This window comes from Thermobia domestica, chromosome 7, assembly GCF_964235325.1.
Source record: "Thermobia domestica chromosome 7, izTheDome1.hap1.1, whole genome shotgun sequence".
Classification (NCBI taxonomy): Eukaryota; Metazoa; Arthropoda; class Insecta; order Zygentoma; family Lepismatidae; genus Thermobia; species Thermobia domestica.
Window position 1 is genome coordinate 84,159,316 of NC_137460.1, and position 22,136 is coordinate 84,181,451.

Below are 22,136 nucleotides of genomic sequence, written 5' to 3' on the forward strand. Positions count from 1 at the left end.
ATACATATTTTTATTTTCCCTTAGGCCTATAAAAGTTAAGTTTTAAGTGTGAGTTACAAGAACAGTGTAATTTAGTGTACGAGCAGGTTCTTCAGAAACATTAAATGTAAATAGTCTTACGTACGGTATTGTAATTACTATATGTACTGTATAACCACTGTATCGATAAAAGAACATACCGTACAGTATATTTAAGCCTAAATGGCATTTTTCTGGTCATTTTCGAAAATCCGAACAATTTGAAAATCCGAACTACCAATGCCCAATTCGGATTTTCGACTGTATTTGTGTATTATATAACGATAGTTCACTATTGTTCAGTATTTCTTTTTTTAAATCAAACAGCACTATATAGGCTGCATAATAGGCACATATTGTTTTAAAATAACTGTATAAATTACATTTAAGGAAGTGTTTCTACTTGTTTATTATTATTATTATTATTATTATTATTATTATTATTATTATTATTATTATTATTATTATTATTATTATTATTATTATTATTATTATTATTTTTTTTTTTTTCATAAGAGCCATCAACTATTGTAAAGGAACATACTTAGCCATGCAAGTCATATTGCTAGAAAATTAAATAACATGAGATTTGAATATTTTTCTTCAACATATCAAAAAACACACTTCTAATTTTTTAATATGATAAACAGGAATACCAGAGCTACTTATTTTGAAAATTTGAGGTCGATGTTAGGTGGGCCTTCTTCAGAAATAATTTAAAAAAAAATAACATTATTTTTTCTTCTGTTTTCTCTTTGATGGTGAAATTTATATACTTACTGACACTGATACTGAATCCAGTATTTCAGGGCACTTTATCACTGTGACTAAATTAAAGGTGTTTACAGGAATATTATGTCCTTTTTTAGAACCAGGTTTGGCTGAAATACCATGCTCCTTACTGATCTGAGCTTTACGAACAAGATACTCGGCTGTTCGAAATGTTTCAACGGTTTTCATAGTCGTCCATGATTTTGGAACTAATGACAGAATCTGAGTCCTTTCAGCAATGGTACTTGAAATTTCAGATTTCTGGCACAATTCATTTATTCAGTTACCTCACTCTTGACAATTATAAACATTTTCAACACGGAAAATTAGAAACAGTCATTGGAAATTTAGAGGCTTTGTGCAAAAAGTGCTTAAGTCCACCCTCAGCTTACATTGTCTCATAATTTGTTTTTCTTGAACATACCAAAAAACGCCCTCTTAATTTTTTGTACATGTTAAAGAGGAACACGAGTGCTAGTTATTTTGAAGATTTGAGGTTGATGTTAGGTGGGCCTTTTTCAGAAATAATTGCCAAATTTTGACATTAATTTTTCTTCTTTTTTTCTCTTTGATGGCAAAATTCATTTGTTTATTATGCACAAAACCCCCAAATTTCGAATGACTCTTACAGCAGTCCCCTTTGAGGTAGAGCTGTAAAAGACAGCTGTGCTATGTTAGGATACCCCAACACATGTACAAAATTTGAAGAAAATTTAAAACATGAGCCACATTTTAGTTTCAAATTTGGTGATTTCATATGGAATGACCCGGAGAAATTTGTATTTATCTTTCAGATGTTTTCCATAGACCTTATTCTACTCATTCAAGAATGGGCTTTCTGGTTGTCAAGGTATAACGTTCGGTCACTAGCATAATAACCGGAAGGGGGGAGCTATGTTACTTTGTTTGATACTGTTTTAATAATATTGGTTATTACTTCTGTTTTGGAACAAATATTGTAGAATAGACTACTCGATGTTTTGTTGCCTTTCTTTTTTTTATTTGGGGGGGGGGGGATTTTGAATTAATCAGACAACTACTGAAGAATTTTACTACCTGTCTAAGCATGGCACCTATGTTGTTAGTTAATCGACTTCATTTTATAATTGTCCCATAAAATAATTAAAATATGCAGAATTGGAAAAGGCCCAGTTTTTGTCATATTTACAGTGTAAAATTAATAAACGTAAAATTTGTGTTTTTTTGTGTGTAATAAATTTTGCATGTGTACATAATATGTAAATATTGTTACATTACCACAAAATTAACGTAATCGTCATCATGTAGTAATTGAAGTAAGCACGTTTATGTTGATTGAAGATAGTAATTTTGATAAATTTTCTAACATGAATGTATATGGTATACAGTTTAACAGTTGTGTTAATCATGTTTTGATTTTGCAGGTGTTTTCTCTTGATTACCCAGAAACATTCCAATGTTTTTACAACCCTTCGTTCAGTAGTAGTAGAGGTGCCAACATGGAAAGGATAGCAGAACAAATCGCTACATTATGTGCAACTTTGGGCGAGTATCCCTCTGTGCGATATCGAAGGTAAATGATTTACACATTCATTACTATATCATAAAGACTAACTGTGGCATTTGAAGAAAGCGTGCAAATTGCAATGTAACAAAGTCGGCTAAAGGGAAGAAATACTTCTTTATAGTAATGTAGTATCTACAGAATGATATAAAGTAGTAAATATTACGTTTGAAGTTGCTTTTTGTTGCTAAGAAGATGAGCGGGGAGAGGGGGGGGGGAATACCTGTGTCTACATAAGAAAACATATTTGCTTGATTACTAACTAGTTAGATTTTTTATTCTTAGAGTATTTTGTAAATTTAGGTTAATACAAAGTGCAATGCTCTGTTTGCACTGGAATCCGTTTCTCGTGAGATCAACAAAGTCAGGTAGTTCCGGGTCTGATCAGAGAAAAGATGGGTGACCATTCGTATTCACCAGATGATGTAGGCATTGCAACGTCTACCCAGCGTATTGAGGACAAATGGAGAGCTGCTCGAAAGAGAGAAGTAGCGATTTCGGTCTAGGAAGTCAGTAATAACAGAGAAGGAAGCCGATGTACTGACCACACATCACCCCAAAGACATGAGTGCCACAGGCCGGCTGGTAAGCCTTGGCCTCTAAGGGATTGTTGTGCTAGGAGTTTACTTTAGCTTAATTTTTAGGTTAATACGAAACGAAATTCGCGAGGGTATTGTTCTTTGTTGCATCTTTTGCTGGAGCAATACAAAAAGAGTTGGCACGTAATTACTATAGCATCATTGGAACCTTCGCTTTTATTTTCATCAGTGTATTATTGACCAGTATTTACGAGAACAAAAGGCAGAAACTGAGAATTAGTGAAGAATAATTTATGACCGTTTCTTTTTCAATTTTAAAAATGCACGCAGAAAAAAATAACTTCACTATTTTTTAAAATTTTATTTTATTTTATTTTATTTTATTTTATTTTATTTTATTTTATTTTTTTTTGCGTCTTTTCAGTTCATTCAAATGGAATGTTAAGTTGACAAAACAGGATTACCGATACCATTCGCTTTTTGCATTTAATCAAGGTGTTACGGCCGCCAAAGCTGTTCGTGACATTTGTATTGTGTATGGGACAAGGAGCAGTACATGAAAGTACCGTTCGCCGTTGGTTTTCGCGTTCCAAAAATAAGAATTTTTGACCTCAAGGACAAATCATAAATGTGTCAACCAGTTGAGTTTGATGGAGAGAGACTGAATCACTTTCTTCTCGAAAATTCACGGTAACGACCAGACTAGTGGTGGAGAAGAGATTGTAATCAAAAGCTATAGTGAACAACCACCTTTCAATGGGCAAGGTTCTGAAATCCGTCTCTTGAGTGTCACACATTTTGAGCTAAAACAACACAAATCAGGGCTCCACAGTCGCCTCCGGTTTGCTCCCTCAACATTGCTGAACACATGGTCAGAAACACTTTTCGTATTGACACTAGCAATTGAGAATTGTGTCTTTATGTCAGTATGAAACAGCGGTACGAATGGTCCATCCAGGACAGAAAGCGATTTCATGAGCGAGACAGAACCTTCATCCTCCAAAGACCATGTTGTGTCCATGATGGGGCTGGAAAGGCATAGTTGGAAAGGAATTGAGGGCTTGATTGGACGTATTCTCTTGAGTCAAGACCGAGAGATTTCTATTGCCGAGGCATCGAAAAACTTATTGAACAATGGGAGGAAGTCTATCTAAAAATAATGTATACATTAAAATGTTATGTTTATATGTTTGTGGTCAAGAAAAGTTTATATGTTTATGAACGTTTATATATTTGTGGCCAATTCTTTTGACAGTGATATCTCGGAAACCACCACCTCTAGAAAGATGCCGTTTTTCACTGATCGATTGCAAAATTTACGTAGATTGAATATTTAAAAATAATAGTCGTTATTTCTTTATTACATTTTTTAGGGGTATATTGGAAGTATTGACATTTTAAAAAGTAAAAGCATCATATCGTACGAGTTATACATTCCAACACCACATATTTGTATACGGGATTAGTATATCTCTCCGATGTTTGTTTCATGGACAAATGAGATGAAAAACTAAGGATAACCATTTCACGAGTCTAAGATGAATCTTTATTGTTTGGAGTGTTTTGCCCAGTGAGCATCATATATCACTGACAATAATTGTGTGTGCAATGTGTTTGCTTATTACATACTGCATGCAAGAAGAAAGAAAACACTGATCATACATGATTTAGATCTTCAACCGTAAGCTCAAATCTTGCAAACGGTGTGAAATATTAAAAAAATAATCGGAAAAAATCTCTCTTTCATAATACCCCTTGCCGATTTTTATCAAGACGTCCTTGACTTGTGTCTGTAAAGGGACGTGTACGGATGATGTGAGGAATGACAAGGAGATATGATGCTCTGTGTAAAGAGCGCAGGTTCAGCTAGCAAATAAATAAATAAATAAAGCTCATTAATTATTCCTCAACTCAATAATTGAAATGTAAACTTGTTCCTTTTTAGAGAGTATATTAAACCAATACATCTAAATCACTGTGAATTTGTATTAGGTCATTAGGCTGCTCTTTTGAACTTCTGCAATTAGTGGTATAATTGTTACTAATCTTGAAAACTGGTTGGTGTTTCATGAAAATTTACGTTTGTCTCGTCGTGTTTTATTTAACCAAAAGCATAGTCAAAACGATAGAAAGATATGGGATTAAAAGATAATACAATGGTAGAATAGAGGCAAATAAGAGCGCCTTCGTAACGCAGATAAGTCTAGTTTTGTCTTTTGTTTCTTTAAGAGGAAATAGAGTTTTAACAAGAAATGCAGTAATAAAAATGTTTGGCAGATTATTAACTTGATAGTAAAACTAACTATATTCTTTTTTTGTTTATCTTTGTGATATATTTTAAGAAGGCCTTCTGCTCTTTTCATTGGTTACGATACGTTGAAAAACTTCCACTAAGAACTCATATCTATTTGTTAATATTAAGTGCGCGAAGAAAACAATAAGTAATCACTTTAAAGAAAATCCTTGCGTAACTGATTTGGTGAGATACAGTTAAGAAAATGATGAACTTTTAATGTCCAGCAAGCACTCAAAAGAATACAGAGTCAATATTGTATTTCATATTCCCCTAAGACTAGTTGCTCCTAAGACCAGCTCCTACCTCAGAACATTTGCATTCTCTGTTATGTACTAAACTGTTGATTATACCATCCAAACTCTTATTCAGATTTCCTTGTTCAAATTTAGTTTAGGCTTCTTTGTCCTAGTAAAGCAAAATCCATACAGATTTCTTGCTGTTGGAGAAGATGTTTTGTTGATAATCTTCACTTAATATTGTGGTTATGTTATGTACTTTAAATGACATAGTAATGTGCTTTAAGTCGTGAAGAACAAAATGTAGAGCAAACATGGATAGTATGCAAAACAGTAGAGATGTCGCTAATCCAATACGTCATGAGAGAAAAATATAAATATATTTAAATACAGGGTGACTATCGGTCACAAAAGTTACGAATGTCACGAAAAAGTCACGAAATCAGAAAACGGTCATGAAAGTCACGAAAAAGTCACGAAATTTAGCTTTTGGGTCACGATTTTTTTAAACTGTACAAATGTAAGTACAGATTGGAAACTTGCGTTCTATAAAACGTCAAAATTCACCACCAAAAATGTCTATGGTCGGCTTTAGACGCTACCAAATCGCAAGCAAAATACGTTTCTGTCGCATGGATGAAAATTCGGCCTAATTCACACCCAAATTTGCTCTTGAAGATGTTAGGAAATTTTATGATTTGGTGAAGAAAAGGTCACGAAAAAGTCACGAAATTTCATTTTGGAATTTTAGTAGACACCCTGAAATATCACTTAAAACAAAGCACTTATATAACTTCAGGTAGTGTAGTTACTATTATTAAAGAATGGATGTGGTTTAATAAAATATATCGATCTTCCTACACCGAAATATTTATTGAATAATTGACATAATGTCAAATTAAAACAAAATCTTTAATCCATTTATAGTTACTGATATGCAAACTGTTATCTGCGGGAGTGATCCCATTTAGCGTTGTCAATATCACAGTCCTAAAATTTCTTTAAAGGGACTTTAGAAATGTGTTATTGTCAACTTTAAAGGCAAAACAAATAATCTTACATATACGGTAAAGGATCCATTCGAAAGCCTTTCAGTATCTGTTGGCCACAAAACTAATATCTACAGTACAAAGATACAACTTTGCCTATGAGCTGACCAAGAGTGTATTTTATCATCTCGACGTAACATCATAACTACCAAAGAATAAGGTCTATAGTTTCGACACAGTATCTTCCGACCAAGAGTAAGATGGTCCCGTTAGAAAAAACTACCGTTTATATACACCTTGAATATTAGATCAAACATAGTGCTTTAAACTGCACGTATGTACATTTATTATAGTTTTGGCTAGCTAGCTTCTTTTTAGAATAGAAAAGTTCCTCTTCCTTAGGTTTATACAATGAAAATGCTTTTTCTTGAATATAAAAGTACATTTACAAGCTTAATATGTAAACATGAGGTGGCAGTTTGAAAAATTAAACTGTTTTTTCTTTTTTTGAGATTAATAAATGTAATTTCACAACAGTTGTACATTCCTGAATGTTGTAACAAGCAAGAAACAGCAGAATTCTGATCCTTTCATTTTTTTTTTTTTTTTTTTTTTTTTTTTTTTTTTAAATATTAATGTTTCTCCTGGTCATACCGATGTATGACTTATCACATTGACGAGTAGCTTCATACAGTTCTTCATAAACCGAGTGCTTGACAAAATACGAGTACTTTTAAATGCTGTAAGCTATTTCTCAATAATAAGTTTATTTTCAGTATCTCAGAAATAAATAAAACAGGCATAATGTATTTAGTTTTATTATTAAGTTAATAACATCTTGTATTCTTGAATCTCTTTTGACACTTTTCTGTTTTTATTATTTTCTTGATAATTAGAATGCTTTTAAAACAAAAAAGAAAACTCAATTAAAAAACGTAAATTTCTAGAGAAGGAACATCAATAGATTTTAAAGATTAATATTTACTTATATCAGCTGTAGATCGTTAAACCATTGTAACTGTGTTGCCAGTATTTTAATGTTGTCTGTTTCTTTCAGCGATTTTGACAAAAATGTTGAATTAGCACAAATGGTCCAGCAGAAATTAGACGCGTACAAAGCTGATGAACCCACTATGGGCGAGGGACCAGAGAAAGCTCGTTCCCAGCTTCTTATCATGGACCGAGGCTTTGATTGCGTTTCTCCACTTCTTCATGAACTTACTTTCCAGGCTATGGCCTACGATCTGTTGCCTATTGAAAATGATGTGTACAAGTAAGCATCTTGATGTTATTTTTCATATTTAAATAGCGTAATAATCAAACCTGTTAACTAATTTTGGTAAAATAGATCACTTAACCAAATAATTTAGAAGAAGTCAGGGTGGATTGATTTAAATCAGCCTGGTTTAAATCACTTGATTTTTTAAATAAAAATCGTTAATTTAAATCAGATTCCGAAATAAATTAATTTAAAGTGAAAATACGTAAAATCTCATTTCTGTTGTTATTTCGATTATGAAAGATAATTATCATAATACAATGAGACTCAAATTCATGGGTGGCGATTAGGGGGGGAAGCAAAGTGGGGCAGTTGCCGCTTTACTTTTCTGAAGTGACCCATTAATGTATATCATTTGGAAATATAAAGTTATTGTATGTATTACTGGTTCATAGAAAAAATGATGCCATATAATATTTGCCGTTACGTGAGTACGTATTGGTTGTCTTCCCGTGGAGTTATGAAAGCTGCACAAATTACGTTTTATTTACCACGGAAAATTGCCCAAAATTAACCTATTTTAGCTCCACAATTCCAGCGTACTTTCATTTCTTCTTACAAGGGCTCGATATGTTAGTCAGCCGCTTTGAAACTAATTGAGATAACATTTCGAAAAAAGAAAGAAAAAAGGAAAAGTTTTTCACAAGTTATTCTTTAATTGCACAAAAATGGACAGTTCCTGAAATATCTTTTCTTCTTTCTAATAGTAAGGAATCTTGATTAAAAAGAGAATAACAAGAAACAACTCCTATCTTTTTTATTGTTTTGCAGTGTAATACACTAGTGAAGTGATGTGTTTAGGGGTGTACGAGTGTATATACAACTAAATTTAGTGAATTCAACAGAATTCTAGATTCTAGGATTATTTTGTATAATTGGAGTGTGGAGTAATTCTAAGATTGTTGAGTTTTGATGTATTCCAAGAAAGTGAAAACTGCACCTAATGGCAATGAACATGTTTCGGGAAGGTGCAAATGTATTTCTTTAAATGTCGTAGCATATGCTTGTAGTATTTACTGTCTTTCTAAGAGTAATAACATACATTTAACAGCATGTGTAGAATTAAAAATATAAGACGTTCATTAATCCCCAGTTTCAATATAACTTTTGCAAAACAAGGCTCATTATTCATTATTATGATTAATATTATCCTTTATATTTACTTGTTTTGCAAATTTGTTATTAAATAATTAGATCATGCAATTTTCCAGACAGAATTTTAAGATGTTCATGAGCAATGAATCAAATTTCTTCTTACACCTTCGTTGTATAAGAGTACAAAGGGCTAGTACCTACTTGCGTTTCTCTTGTGAATTTACTTAATAAAATATGAATTACGATATACAGTATTTTAACTGAAGAAGATAGTATCCTATTAGTTATACAACCTTTCGTCAAACGAAGTGTTAGCATCAACCAGGAAAACCAACACTGATATACAAATATTCAGATCATGTCTTGTTCCCCCCCCCCCACTTTTAACGTCCAATCGCCGCCACTGCTCAAATGTATGTACAGTACGTATGAAAACGAGTGTCATGCAGAGGATGATTAGGAAAATCCCGTATTGAACTGGTAATGGGGGACTCCTGCTTTCTTCTCTTCGTAATATAGGGTTTGTAATTTGTTAACTATTCCACCGGGGAAATCGCCATCGACATTTAAGACGAAAATTCTTTTGTGTGTGCGTCTGTTTGTTTGTTGCCAGATAATAGGGGCGTATTTAGAGGGATCCGATCCCCTCTCCGAAACTTAAAAATTTTGTACATTTTACATCAGTTTAGGCGAAATTTACGTAATTTATATGTATTTTGTACCGCAAGCTAGTTCTGGACCGCCCAATTTTTTAAAAAAAAATGTGTCCCTGCCAAATATCAATAACTTTTGTGAAAAAATGTGATATATATTGATAAACGTTGCTGTAATTTTTCCTGAATGCTTAAGAAACATTGTTTGGGATTGAGATAGGTTAAGGATTGGGGATTAATTCAAAATTCAACCCCAATACTTTCACTTAAATGGCGTAATTATAGTGTTTTAAAAACTAGAAACAAATTGACGTTTGGAGACACACGTGGTACGCTGTTGCCACTTCGTGCACATCCCGGTAAGTCATCAGCTGGAACTGTCCAGTGTGTCTTGACGAAAAGGAAAATCTCTAAATATTGGTTTATTTGAATGGATGAAAGGATATATTTGTCGCCCCAGTTTGTGCATGTTGGGATGGAGGGGGGCTGGTTTTTAATCCCACGCACAAAGAAACGAAAGACTAAAATAGCTTCTTTCCTTCTGAAAACACGTGTTTACTAGCGGCAACATTGGAATGTTGAGGTCTGTTGCCAAGGAAACCCTCCACTCACTGTTGCTAAAATGATGTTTATGATTGGACCCTCGCTGAGTGACCGCAAAAACTATGTGACGTAGATTTCCTTCTTCAAAACAAAACTGCACGTGGTTTTGAGCTGTCAATTTGTTTGTAGTTTTGAAAGCACTTTTAACATTTAATACTAATTCCTAATGTTTTTTCTTCAGTTCGTGACTTGCATTATACGAGAAGAAAGATCTGATTTAAATTAAAAAATCGGATTTAAATAAGAAAAAAACGACTTAAAAAAAAGCATGATGTTTTTTCCAACCTGGAAGAAGTGAAAAAGAAAAAACTTAAGATTGTGTTAAAGCATATTAAGTCTTTACGTTCATTACGATTAGGTCTTTATGTTCAAATGTGTTCAGTCAGACTACCAAAACAGATCACGATAAATTGAACAACTAATCTTCAGAGTTGCCAGTTTGGTACTTTTGAAATCATATTAACAATTTAAACGAAGCACTTGGTGTTAGTTTTCTCAAATTCTCCCTGATGTAATCAGCAGTGAAAGCACATCCTTTTGAGCGAGCACTCAGATTTAGTGGATACTAGGAGTGGAAGAAAGGGTTCAATAGTAAATGGGTAATGGTAAAATGAATAGGAAGTTAACACATTTAGTTAAACCCAGACCATTCACTTAAATTTCATTCAGCCCTTCTTGGGAGGTTCTTAAAGGAATTATTAGATATGTAATATCGTACAAAATACTGCATAATCGAAAGGAGTTAAGCACATAGAGGCATTTGTTTTTATCACACCAACGAATACAATAAAGTTGAAGGAGAAGGAAGACACTACCGGATTTTATTATTGACACCACCGAGAAGTTTTGTTCTGATGCCATCTACCTAAACATTTTCTCACACCGAATCTTAATTTATACTTCGATTCTGCTGAAATGGAAATTCCACGTCGTACAATTCCACCTCAACTGAGGTCCTTTTAGTTAACCTTTTTAAGGTGTACATCCCTAGAGGTACATGACATGTGCTTTCTAGAACTTTCGATTAACGTCACGATAACATGATTGTGGGTGTTTCCGAACACCTCAGTCCTTCACCAAATATAGAAACTAGGTACAGAGTGGGTGGATTGTTTGAACCCACTCTGAACAAAACCACCGTCTCCGAGATCTAAAGGAAACTACAACTGAGAATTCAAGAGGAGATACTTCATGCTAGATTATGATACTTACGGACCTTCAACTTAACACCAAGATATTGTGCTATAGACTGTCATATTAGGAAAACTTTACAGTCAAACCGTTTATTAGTTAAAAGATCATAATTTACTTTTCCTTTAATCTGCTATACTATCTGTTAGAATTGCGTTGTGGTCATTACATGCTAATCAGTTTATCAATAACTAAGAATTACATCCATTGTTCAGATTCTTACGTATATGTTTACAGCTATTGAGCGATGTTCATCGTTCATTTTTACGGTACTACTATTGGTGGTGAAGAAAATATCCTCTATATTCTTGGGCAACTGATTATTTATATTTTCAGATTGCCTATAGTAATAACTAGCAGCATACCCGTTCTTCGCACGGGGAGCTAGTTTTATTTTGGATATAAACGGTTAAATATGGATTTAAACCATCGAAAGTATCGCTGTTCGTTTCAGCGACCCCGAAAACTATGGATTCAACACTAATATCTGTCATTTTCGATCATTTATAAATATCGCACCCTCCCCTTTCCCCTAAGTTGTACCGTCAAAGTGGAATGAGAAAAACCATCCCGAACCAGAACCTCATCTATGTTGAAAATTTGATCGAGATCGGTCAGGTGGTTCAAATGGTGCGAATTCACAAACAATCACTTTCAGTTATATATATACTATAAATAGCAACATAACAATATGAAGATTTACATTAATAATTTTTAGACGTTCATAATGTAATTTTCAAGATAAATTACATAAACGGCAATCAATGATTTTTAGGAAGTAGTGTGTTTGTTTTACAATTATATGTAGTGGTAGATAATATAGAGGAAAACAAGGTATATATTACCTTCTAGTAAGGCAGATTACAGAAGTGGTGGAATTAATAATTAAAATAATCGATTTAAAAATATACGTTGAGACCGGAATTGTGTATTACTAATTCAGTTTCTTTCTCTAGTTATCCTTAAGAAATTAAAATTAAGTGCACCTAGAGGTATTTAAAAGTAGTAAAGTTTTGAAATTGAAAAATCGCGGAAACTGATTTCACTCACGTTGTAATTTTTTTTTTTTAATTATTTATGCCTTTATTTCAATTGTAGGTATGAAGCAACGACAGGCGCACCTGAGAAAGAAGTATTGTTGGACGAAAATGATGACTTGTGGGTAGAACTGCGTCATCAGCATATTGCTGTTGTTTCTCAGTAAGTTATCTTTCTCTTTTCCTCAATTCCTTGGTTGTTTCTGCGGTGTACCACTAGTCTCCCATCTATTACAGGATTTCGTTTGTGCCAAATAATTACTACGAAAAATATCAGTAGATAATTGAACAGTTTGAAGTTTTAGAACATCTTTTTACAATAATTGTGTAATTTAAATTCCTACGGAACACTTAAAGAGCCACTAGCTAATGCTAAGTTGCTTTGTATTTTTGTTATCATACAAACAAACGTTACATACGGAACACTAGTGTCTGAGTAACAAATAACGAAAAATAGTTTTTGTTACCGTTTTTGAACAAGATAAATATTAAACTTTTATTTAAAGCGTGTATCATTTTCTATTGTCCTGTCTGTCTTCTTACACATCAGTGTTTCCGTCGAGCACGCCGTTTGAAAATGATTGCTTTAGAGCATTTCTTTTCTGGTGAAAATGCTGATTTTTTCCAATCGACAGTTTCTTAACATTAAATTGCAGACAGAAATTCCTTCATGTAAACTTTAATATTTGTTCTTCAGCAATATTTGTCCATTTTTAGCTTCCACTAATGTGTTTCTTGTATAATAACATTTGTTGCTTTCTCCAGATTTAATAGTAAGATTTCTGAAACCTACAGCTTTGAAGGCTGGCGCTGAGACGCATTAGTTTCTAATGTTGACTTTCATAGAAGAAGAAGAAAAAAAATGCCGTGACCAGGTAGTTGGTGCTAATACTAGAGCTTACATTCTAAGAAAGAAATGTAAAGCTCCACAGATAAGTCAGTTTTAGTGTAAGGGAACTTTATAAAGCAGGCTGTGACTGTATCTTCAAGTAAATGCCATCAACGGTGAGTTTTTAAAGCACGGGGATGAGTGTTTTTTAAGGTTTCATTTTGTTTTATTCAGTAGATGCTTACCTGTCTATTGATGTTCATAACTGGAAACTGAATTCCAGCTGTCGGTTCACTGATGTTGATGCAGGAAGTTCTTACTCTCCTCCAATCGATATAGTATTGTACATTTCAAGACTACAAGATGAAAGGGGGCTAGGTAGAAAGTGAAATTACGTATTTGTTCACAACACTTTATCAGAATAAGTTTAGCCGTGAAGAGTTCACTGCAACAAAACGTGCAATAAAATTGACTTTATTTATTTATTTTTTAAATATTTTGTTTCTTGTACAAAATTGTAAGTAATGTACACTTCTTTAAAATATATTTGCGCTCCTGAATTTTTTGTAAGTCCCTTAAAATAGAAAGTTTGGCAACAGGGTATTCGAAGGAGGGAGCGTCTGAGTAGTGAAGCATTCCCAACATACCGCGCTGTTTGCTATTTGAAATATCGTTCTTGTTTTGTTACATAATGCAGTGCTACTTTCAGAACAAAATAGTACCTTTGCAAATGCAGAAAACTTTATTGTAGTTAAAGAAAACACACACACACTTTTCGACCACTACCCCAAAAAAGAGGTAAAAGACGAGGAGGGTTAATAAGGAGTTCCTTCGCTGTTAATACAACTGAAAATAATTTTATAGTTGTTTCGATACCCGTGCATGTGAAATTCCTTCTTTGTGTTGATATTCAAAATTTTTGAACCTGGTTCAAATCTCACTGGGTGCTTTTATTATTTTTTTTTAAACGTTCCCGTGTTTTCGCTTTATAGTTTCTGATTTTCTTATTTCCTTCTATCGATCTTCCGAAGTCACGGTTTAGAAAGCCGAAAGTTGATCACCATTTGTATCTGACGATTTCCCGAGGGAACGAATAAACAACATTTTTCCACTAATATGGGTTAAAACGTTTATTCTTCCCAGTATGGGAATTGACGGGGATTTCAAGGATTCCCTTCTGACTAGGGATGGCCAAAATATCCGGATAACGGATATCCGGATAAGAATTTATCCGGTATCCGTTTTTGAGGAAATGGATAATCCGGATAACGGATAATATCCGGATAACGGATAATATCCGGATGACGGATAACGGATAATATCTGGATAACGGATAATATCCGGATGACGGATAATATCCGGATGACGGATAACGGATAATATCCGGATGACGGATATCGGATAATATCCGGATGACGGATAACGGATAATATCCGGATGACGGATAACGGATAATATCCGGATAACGGATAATATCCGGATAACGGATAATATCCGGATGACGGATAACGGATAATATCCGGATAACGGATAATATCCGGATGACGGATAACCGATAATATCCGGATGACGGATAACGGATAATATCCGGATGACGGATAATATTCGGATAACGGATAATATCCGGATAACGGATAATATCCGAATTACGGATAATATTCGGATGACAAATAATATTCGGATAATGGATAAAAAATAATATCCGGATAAAGGATAATGTCCAGATGATATATAATATTCGGATAACGGATAATATTCGGATGTCAAATAACGAATTATGTCCCGATAATGAATTATATCTAACTTACGGATAACGGAGAATATTTGCGTGAAGAATATCAAAACAATTATTGAGTATCTGGAAATTAATTATTGCTGACTATAAAATAATTGTGAGATTGCCTTGTTCGGGTTTTTACAATTGGTTTTAAATACAATTTGTTTATTACAAAAAAATATAGGATAATAAGTTTCAGAATATTATATATATATTGTGCGTGTTTGCATTTTAAACGCTTAAAATAGAGATGGGCACGAGTCGAGCCAAAGGTAATTTTCTCGAGTCGAGTTCCGAACCGAGTCGCTGTTTTGAGATCGAGTTTCGAGTCGAGTTGAGTTTGATAAATGGCCCGCTGGTTCAGCTCGTTTTAGCTCGTTTAGAAATCATTACCTCATTAGACTAGGAAGCAAAGCCATGAGATTTGTAAGCAGTAATGTGGAATATTTTTAGTGCTGCTCGCGAGATGGGACACTGCTCGTATCGTCTCGATAACGAGACGACAATAGGTATTTATAACGAGACAGCTTCAAATATGGTAAGCATCAATATAAGTATATACTGTACTTCTCACCATCAAGGCTCAGACCTGCACGGTCTAAGTTTTAAGACCAAGCAGAAGCCCACTCCGGGAAGTGATGTTAACCGGCTCAACTCGGTTCAACTGAGTGAACAGCTCGAGCCGGCTCGTTGGGATAAGACATCGGCTCGGCTCAACTTAACGGACGGCTTGAGCTGGTTCGTTGCGATGAGCCATCGACTTGACTCAAGTAAGCAGGTAGCTGAAGCCGGCTCGGTTGAGATGAGCCATTGACTCTGTTTGACTCTGCTCAGGTGAGCCTTCGGTTCGTTGGGCTCGGTTGAAATGAGTCCATCGGCTCAGCTCGACTCAGTTCAACTAAGCTAATGGCTCCAGTGGGCTCGGTTAGGGTAAGCCATCAACTTGGTTCGGTTCCGCTCTGGTGAGCCACCGGCTCAAGCCGACTCGATTGGGAGGAGCCATCGGCTCGGCCGGCTTAATTCGGATGAGCTGTTGTCTCGGCTCAGTTGTCGGTAGGGATGCGCACGAGACGAGTCGAGATTTAAAACTGTTTCGACTCGTCTCGAGAAAACGCTGTTCAAGGTTTTATATTTTATATATATATATATATATATATATATATAACATTTACATGCCGTACATATAAGCGTTTCTTTAAAGAATTTACATATTACGTAGCAAATTGTGATACAAATTTCAATTTTTACGCAAATTTGTAAATTTTGTAGGGCATTTTATGCACTATAATGAATAATTATATATTCATAAAGGAAGTCCAATAAATACGAAAGTACTTGACAATTGCATTCATTATGAAGGAAATTATGAATTACTTTCGTATTCATTGGATTTCTTCTATGAATTTATTATTATTATTATTATTATTATTATTATTATTATTATTTTCTCGACTACGAAGATACAAAGAAGAATAATTCAGTCACTAGTAACCTAGAAGCGAAAATGACTTCTAATTGGAAATAATAATCTAGATCTATGCATTTAATTTCGGGCAGATGCTACAAGGTACTTTAGAATTTACTGCTTTTATTATATTTATATTTTATTATATTAATGGTCAAGTTTAGCGAAATAAGAGTTTTACCACAGAGACAAATTGAACAATTAGGGTCAGAAAAACAACGCATAGACTGTTCTTTCTTCAAACATACACACACAAAGAGAGAGTCCATTTGGTCAGGATGTTTTTTCAGTTAGCTTTGTGGCGTCTCGCAAGGAGAAATCTTGCAAGTATAGTATTCATGTACAAAGGTAATATGACGCTGTGCCACAAAGATAATAAAATAAATTAATAAATAGCACTATATATATATATATATATATATATATATATATATATATATATATATATAACGAACTGAGGAATTATTCCCTGGAGAATTCCTTTCTCACAAAACCTGCCTTAGCAGCCTAAATTAACAATTGATTTTTTTTAAAAAAAATATCCTGTTTAGTATTCACAGAGAATATTTTTTTCAAAATTTAAATTTGATGGGTGCAACAGTAGACTTTTAATACATTCACAATATATCCACTGAATTGCGAAATAGTCTACCTCCAGACGCACTTAATTTCTTAACCATCCCCAGGTTAATCGAAGAGTTTGATACATTTGAATGTGACTTAAATTTATATTCGTAACTATTCTTATTAACAGTGGCGTAACTAAAGGCTTGGGGGCCTCCCAGTAAACAGCGTGGAGTGGGGCCCCTTCTCTACGTCCCACTTCATGATTTGGGGTCCCTGATGGCTTGAGCCCCCCCGCAATGTGGGGTCTGCGGGGCCCTTATTTACGCCCCTGCTTAGGAGATTATGAAGGAACGGATGTACTGTACAAAATAGAATAAAAGCATCTAATTCGGATTTATATAATCCCACAGTCCAACCCAAGAGTGAACCACAAGAGATTGACTTTCTGATTTTAAACAAGATAATGTGCCTAGCTGAGACTTTACATTGTGAAGATTATATTAGAGAAAATTATGCAAATGCAATTTTACAATTTAATAGATATTACTAAATATTGAGCCTCCCCGTGGCTATGTGGTTAGCGTACGCTTCTTCGGCGTGGGAGCCCGCGGTTTGATTCACGGTAGGGGCTCATATGGTTCAAATTCCACGTTAAGCTGTAGGTTCACGTCTCATACAACTTTGCTCCTGAAAGGGACACTAAACTATATAATCTAATTTAATATTACTATTTTTTTAATGGCTTACCAAGATGACATGAATTTGACTGCCATCAAATCCGTTTTATATTTTCACCTAATCCAGTGAATATTACTATAACAATTATAACACACGAATGTATATAAATATTCAGAAACAAGTGTATACACACACACGCACGCATACCAAATATCAACACTTCAAGACTATTTTACAAGTGGTAGACTGCGCTGCATCAAGCAGTGTTATCTTCAAACAAAACTTCTTCGTTTTTCCATTAACGTCACATATAGTCTCGCTGCTGAACGGGACGTTAAACTCAAAATCAACTCAACTTATTTTCCCATTTGCTGAGCTGAGCTGATTTTGAGTTTAACATCCTGTTCAGCAGCGAGATTATATGAGACATGGACCTACTTATTAACTTGAAATCCGAACCATATGATCTCCCGCCGGGAATCGAATCCGGGTCTCCTACACCAAAGGCGGGTACGCTAACCGCTTAACCACGAAGGAGCTCAATCATCATCCCATTTGTCTGCATTATTTGATTCACCCACAGATTTGTCATATATATTTGCACTTGTCATTGGCTTTAGCATTTTCGTGGAGGGTTCAAACTTGTCACAATCTGTAAGCTAAACACACTCAGAAACTAAAAGAATTACGTTTATTGTGTACGATAAAGAACTTCGTGCTTGAAACGATTGTTTCATTTTTCTCTGAACATCTTTCTTCAGCAAAAGAGTCGGTTCTCTGTATTGCAAAGAGGGAAGGGCGAATTTATATTTTATGAATGGATATCATTTTAAGAAGTATATACAAAACATGCTGCTTCCGAGCTTCCGACATAGCCCTGAAGCATTTCTTTAACTGGCTGTCCCCTGACGTTCATACCCCCTACCTTCTCAAGTTGTAAATTGAAAAGGGACAGAAACATTCCAGATAACCACATACTCAGATTTCAGTTGACAGTAATAAAACTATGGGTAGGTAGTAAACAGTCTTTTGTAGAATCACGTTTTGCTTATTTTTGAACATTTCTGTGAATTCGACAATACAACAGCGTAAATACTGACTGGTTTTATTACTCCTACTATCGATTCAACTAAAAAGGATAATTCCCGACGGTCGTTGAACTATTTAATTTTTTTTTCTGTTCTCCAGAAGTGAGAATCAAGATGCTAGATGCTAAATGCGTGTAAATTATGCAGGGTGGAAAAAATCATTTTGTTAATTTTTTTTATTTAAACCAAATCTTTCTCCTCTTATACTACAAATCGCGAACTGAAGAAAAAAACATTAGGAATTAGTATTAAATATTAATTATACAATTTAAGTGAAAGTACCGGAGTTGAATTTTCAATTAGTCCCCAATCGTTAACCTATTTCAATCCCAAACAAAGTTTCTTAAGCATTACGGAAAAAGTACAACAACGTTTATCAACATTGCATTTTTTCCCAAACGTTATTGATATTGGGTAGGGCATATTTTAAAAAATCAGAACTAGCTTGCGGCACGAAATACATATAAAATCTATAAATTTCGCCTAAAGTTATAAAATCTTAAAATAAATAAATAAATAAATAAATAAAATAAAATAAAATCTGGGAACAAACAGACATGCACATAAAAGAATTTTCTTCTTAAATTCGAATGGTGATTTCCTCGTTGGAATAGTTTATGATTTACAAACCCTGTGTTACGAAGAGAAGAAAGCAGGATTGCCTTGTTACCCGTTCAAAATGGGATTTTCCCTATTCATTCTCTGCATAACACTCATTTTCATACTGTGTTGTACATACATTTGAGTCTCATCGTATTATGATTATTATCCTCCATAATTGAAATAACAGAACAGAAAAGGGATTTTACTTATTTTCAATTCAAATTAATTTATTTCGGAATATTGATTTTAATAATCACTTGATTGTTTAAAAAATCAAATGATTTAAATCTTGATTTAAATCATAATGATTTATCAGAATTAATCCAATGCTCCAGATATAGCATTTGACTAAATTTTTACTAAATCCAATAAATTATTATAGACTGCCAATTGCTCACTTAGACAATTTACGAAGTTCACTTCAGCGCAACATTTTTATACACATTAGATATCTGGATAGTTACTTAAGTGTTGTTAGCATATTTAAAGTCTATCAGATATCACGACATATAATTATTAGTTTTAATTAACTGAAATGAGAAGAAAATTAAAGCCCGGTGGCGAAAGGTTAACTATTAACTTTAAAAATACCTGTACCTTTTCGAAGTAATAAATGCTGGTATGGTATTGGTTTCAAGGAAAATACCTGTTTCTGTGTGATTAGTTACTTCGAAATAATTTTAAAAATAAGCAAAGATTTTCGAGACATTCGAGTCGAATCAAGAATTTTACGAGTAGTCTCGACTCGACTCGTGTCTCGACTGAGAAATTCGAGTCGAGAAAGAAGTTTGTCTCGACTCGAATTCGAGTCGAAATTCGAGACATGTCTCGACTCGTGCGCATCCCTACTTCTCGGTTCGGCTCCATAGCGAATGAGCTATGAGCCTAGCCGTTCGAGCCGTTGACAAACCCGGGCCGAGTAGTTTTGAACATGTTTGGCCGGCGCCCTATAACTTTTAACAAATTTTGGCTCGAGCCCGAATACTTGCTCCCCCGGGATTCAAATTCCAACCTCATGAACAACGTTCTTGCCTCCTAGACTTCACGACTACCTAAGTTGCAGTCAACTAGTTCTTCGTATTCAGATACAAACTGCCTATCTTTCATGTTTATACACGGTGTTCTAATAATAATAATAATAATAATAATAATAATAATAATAATAATAATAATAATAATAATAATAATAATAATAATAATAATTGTAGTAGAAGTAGTAACATTGATAATAATTATATTGTCTATATGGAATAATTCAAGAGAGTACTTGAAACTACATACAGGATTTGGCTCGACTCGACTCGAAACTCGAGCAAAATTCGAGTCGAGTTGAAGGAAATTTTTCGAGCCGAGGTAAAAGATGTCTGTTTCGAGTCGAGTCGAGTTTCAAAGAAAACTCGCTCGTGCCCATCCCTAGCTTAAAAGTTGTAGGAAAAAAGGAAACAAAACATGTATTTAATCAATTGTAAGTGAAAAATGAAATATATCTGTTTACAACTCACTGTTATGCCGTGTAGCCTGTACAGTAAAACATTATTAATGAAAGTGAATGATTATGAAGTGACTTAGTGGAATAGATTTTCAAATTTGAGACGAGTCGTAAATTTTCTGTAGTTTCGTGGGCTATAATAGTTCGTCCAAGTTTTAGGTCTCAAACAATGTTCATTGTTACATGATTCGTAATATAGAAACTATAAGTTTATGAGGTGATTATACGAACAAAATGAAGAGCATTAATAAATGTTTGAAGATATGCAAGTCAGTATACAATATACTGTAATAATAAACATATTTAAATGTTGTTACATTTTACTCTTGAGGAGTTCTTGCGCAGCGAAAGGCTATTGATCAATTCTTTATTAAATTAAGAAACCAACAAAGCATACATTTTCTACATAAATTACAAAACGAGACAAGAAAAATCGAGACCAGACGAGAAAAAAATCCGAAAATCGAGACTAGACAACAGTTCTATAATGGGTCTCGAGACGAGAAAATATTTTCTGTCTCGTCTCATTTATGAGCACCATCAATTAACAAACATATTGTCTATTCGTAAATATGTCATCTAATAATACAAATAGCGTTGATACCAAGCGGACGTGACCTCAACCTCACGAACTGATCGTGAGTTTATTGAGCGTGATGTCTAGATCATGATGTAAGTATAAAGTCGTGTGAGTAATGTCGAAAGGATGTTCTAAGTGTGAGGTCGAATGTGATAGATGTTAATGTTGTGAGTATGAAGTTAAGTGATCGTGTGGTCGAAAAGATGTTGTAAGCGTTATGTCGATTGTCGAATTGATGTGAGTGTAAGGATGAGTAAATGTAAAGTCGCTCGAAAGGGTGTTGTGAGTGTGATTTTCTTGTTATATTGTAATCATGACGCTAAGTAAGCGTAATGTCGAAATGATATTATGACAATGCGTGTGAGGTCGAGTAAGTGTAATGGCGGATTAATTAGGTAAGTATAAAATTAGTAGTATTGGCACGATTTTCTCGTCTTGTCTGGTGAAAGTGTCGTATTGTCTCGACTCTCAAACATTTTTTCTCATCTAGTCTCGATGCTAGATAAACTTTTCTCGTTCTCGTAAACTTATACATAAACTTTATCAAGCTCATTCGTGACTAACGGTTAGCGTACGCACCTTTCGCGTGGGAAATCAGGGTTAGATTCCCGGCGGGAGTTCATGTGGTTCGGATTCCATGTTAATAAGTAGGTTCCATCTCGTATACCCTCGCTGTGAAACCGACGTTAAACTCAAACTCAACAAAATTTTATGGCCTGATTGTGTTTCTTAATTTCATCTAGAAGTTAGCAGAATTTTTCCTTGTTAGAGAGGTTCACGTTCAGGAAGAGTACATGTATGTACGTAACA

General features: G+C 34.3%; 1 protein-coding gene across 2 annotated transcripts in view; it reads left to right on the forward strand.

The window, feature by feature from the left end:
* Rop (Syntaxin-binding protein Rop) overlaps nucleotides 1-22,136 on the forward strand; it is a gene marked incomplete in the record, with an annotated part of 132,717 nt that overhangs the window by 71,289 nt on the left and 39,292 nt on the right. For both annotated transcript variants that reach the window (XM_081764978.1, XM_081764979.1), the window contains 3 exon segments: nucleotides 2,193-2,341; nucleotides 7,450-7,665; nucleotides 12,312-12,413. In XM_081764978.1, the coding sequence (XP_081621104.1) occupies nucleotides 2,193-2,341; nucleotides 7,450-7,665; nucleotides 12,312-12,413 (467 nt within the window).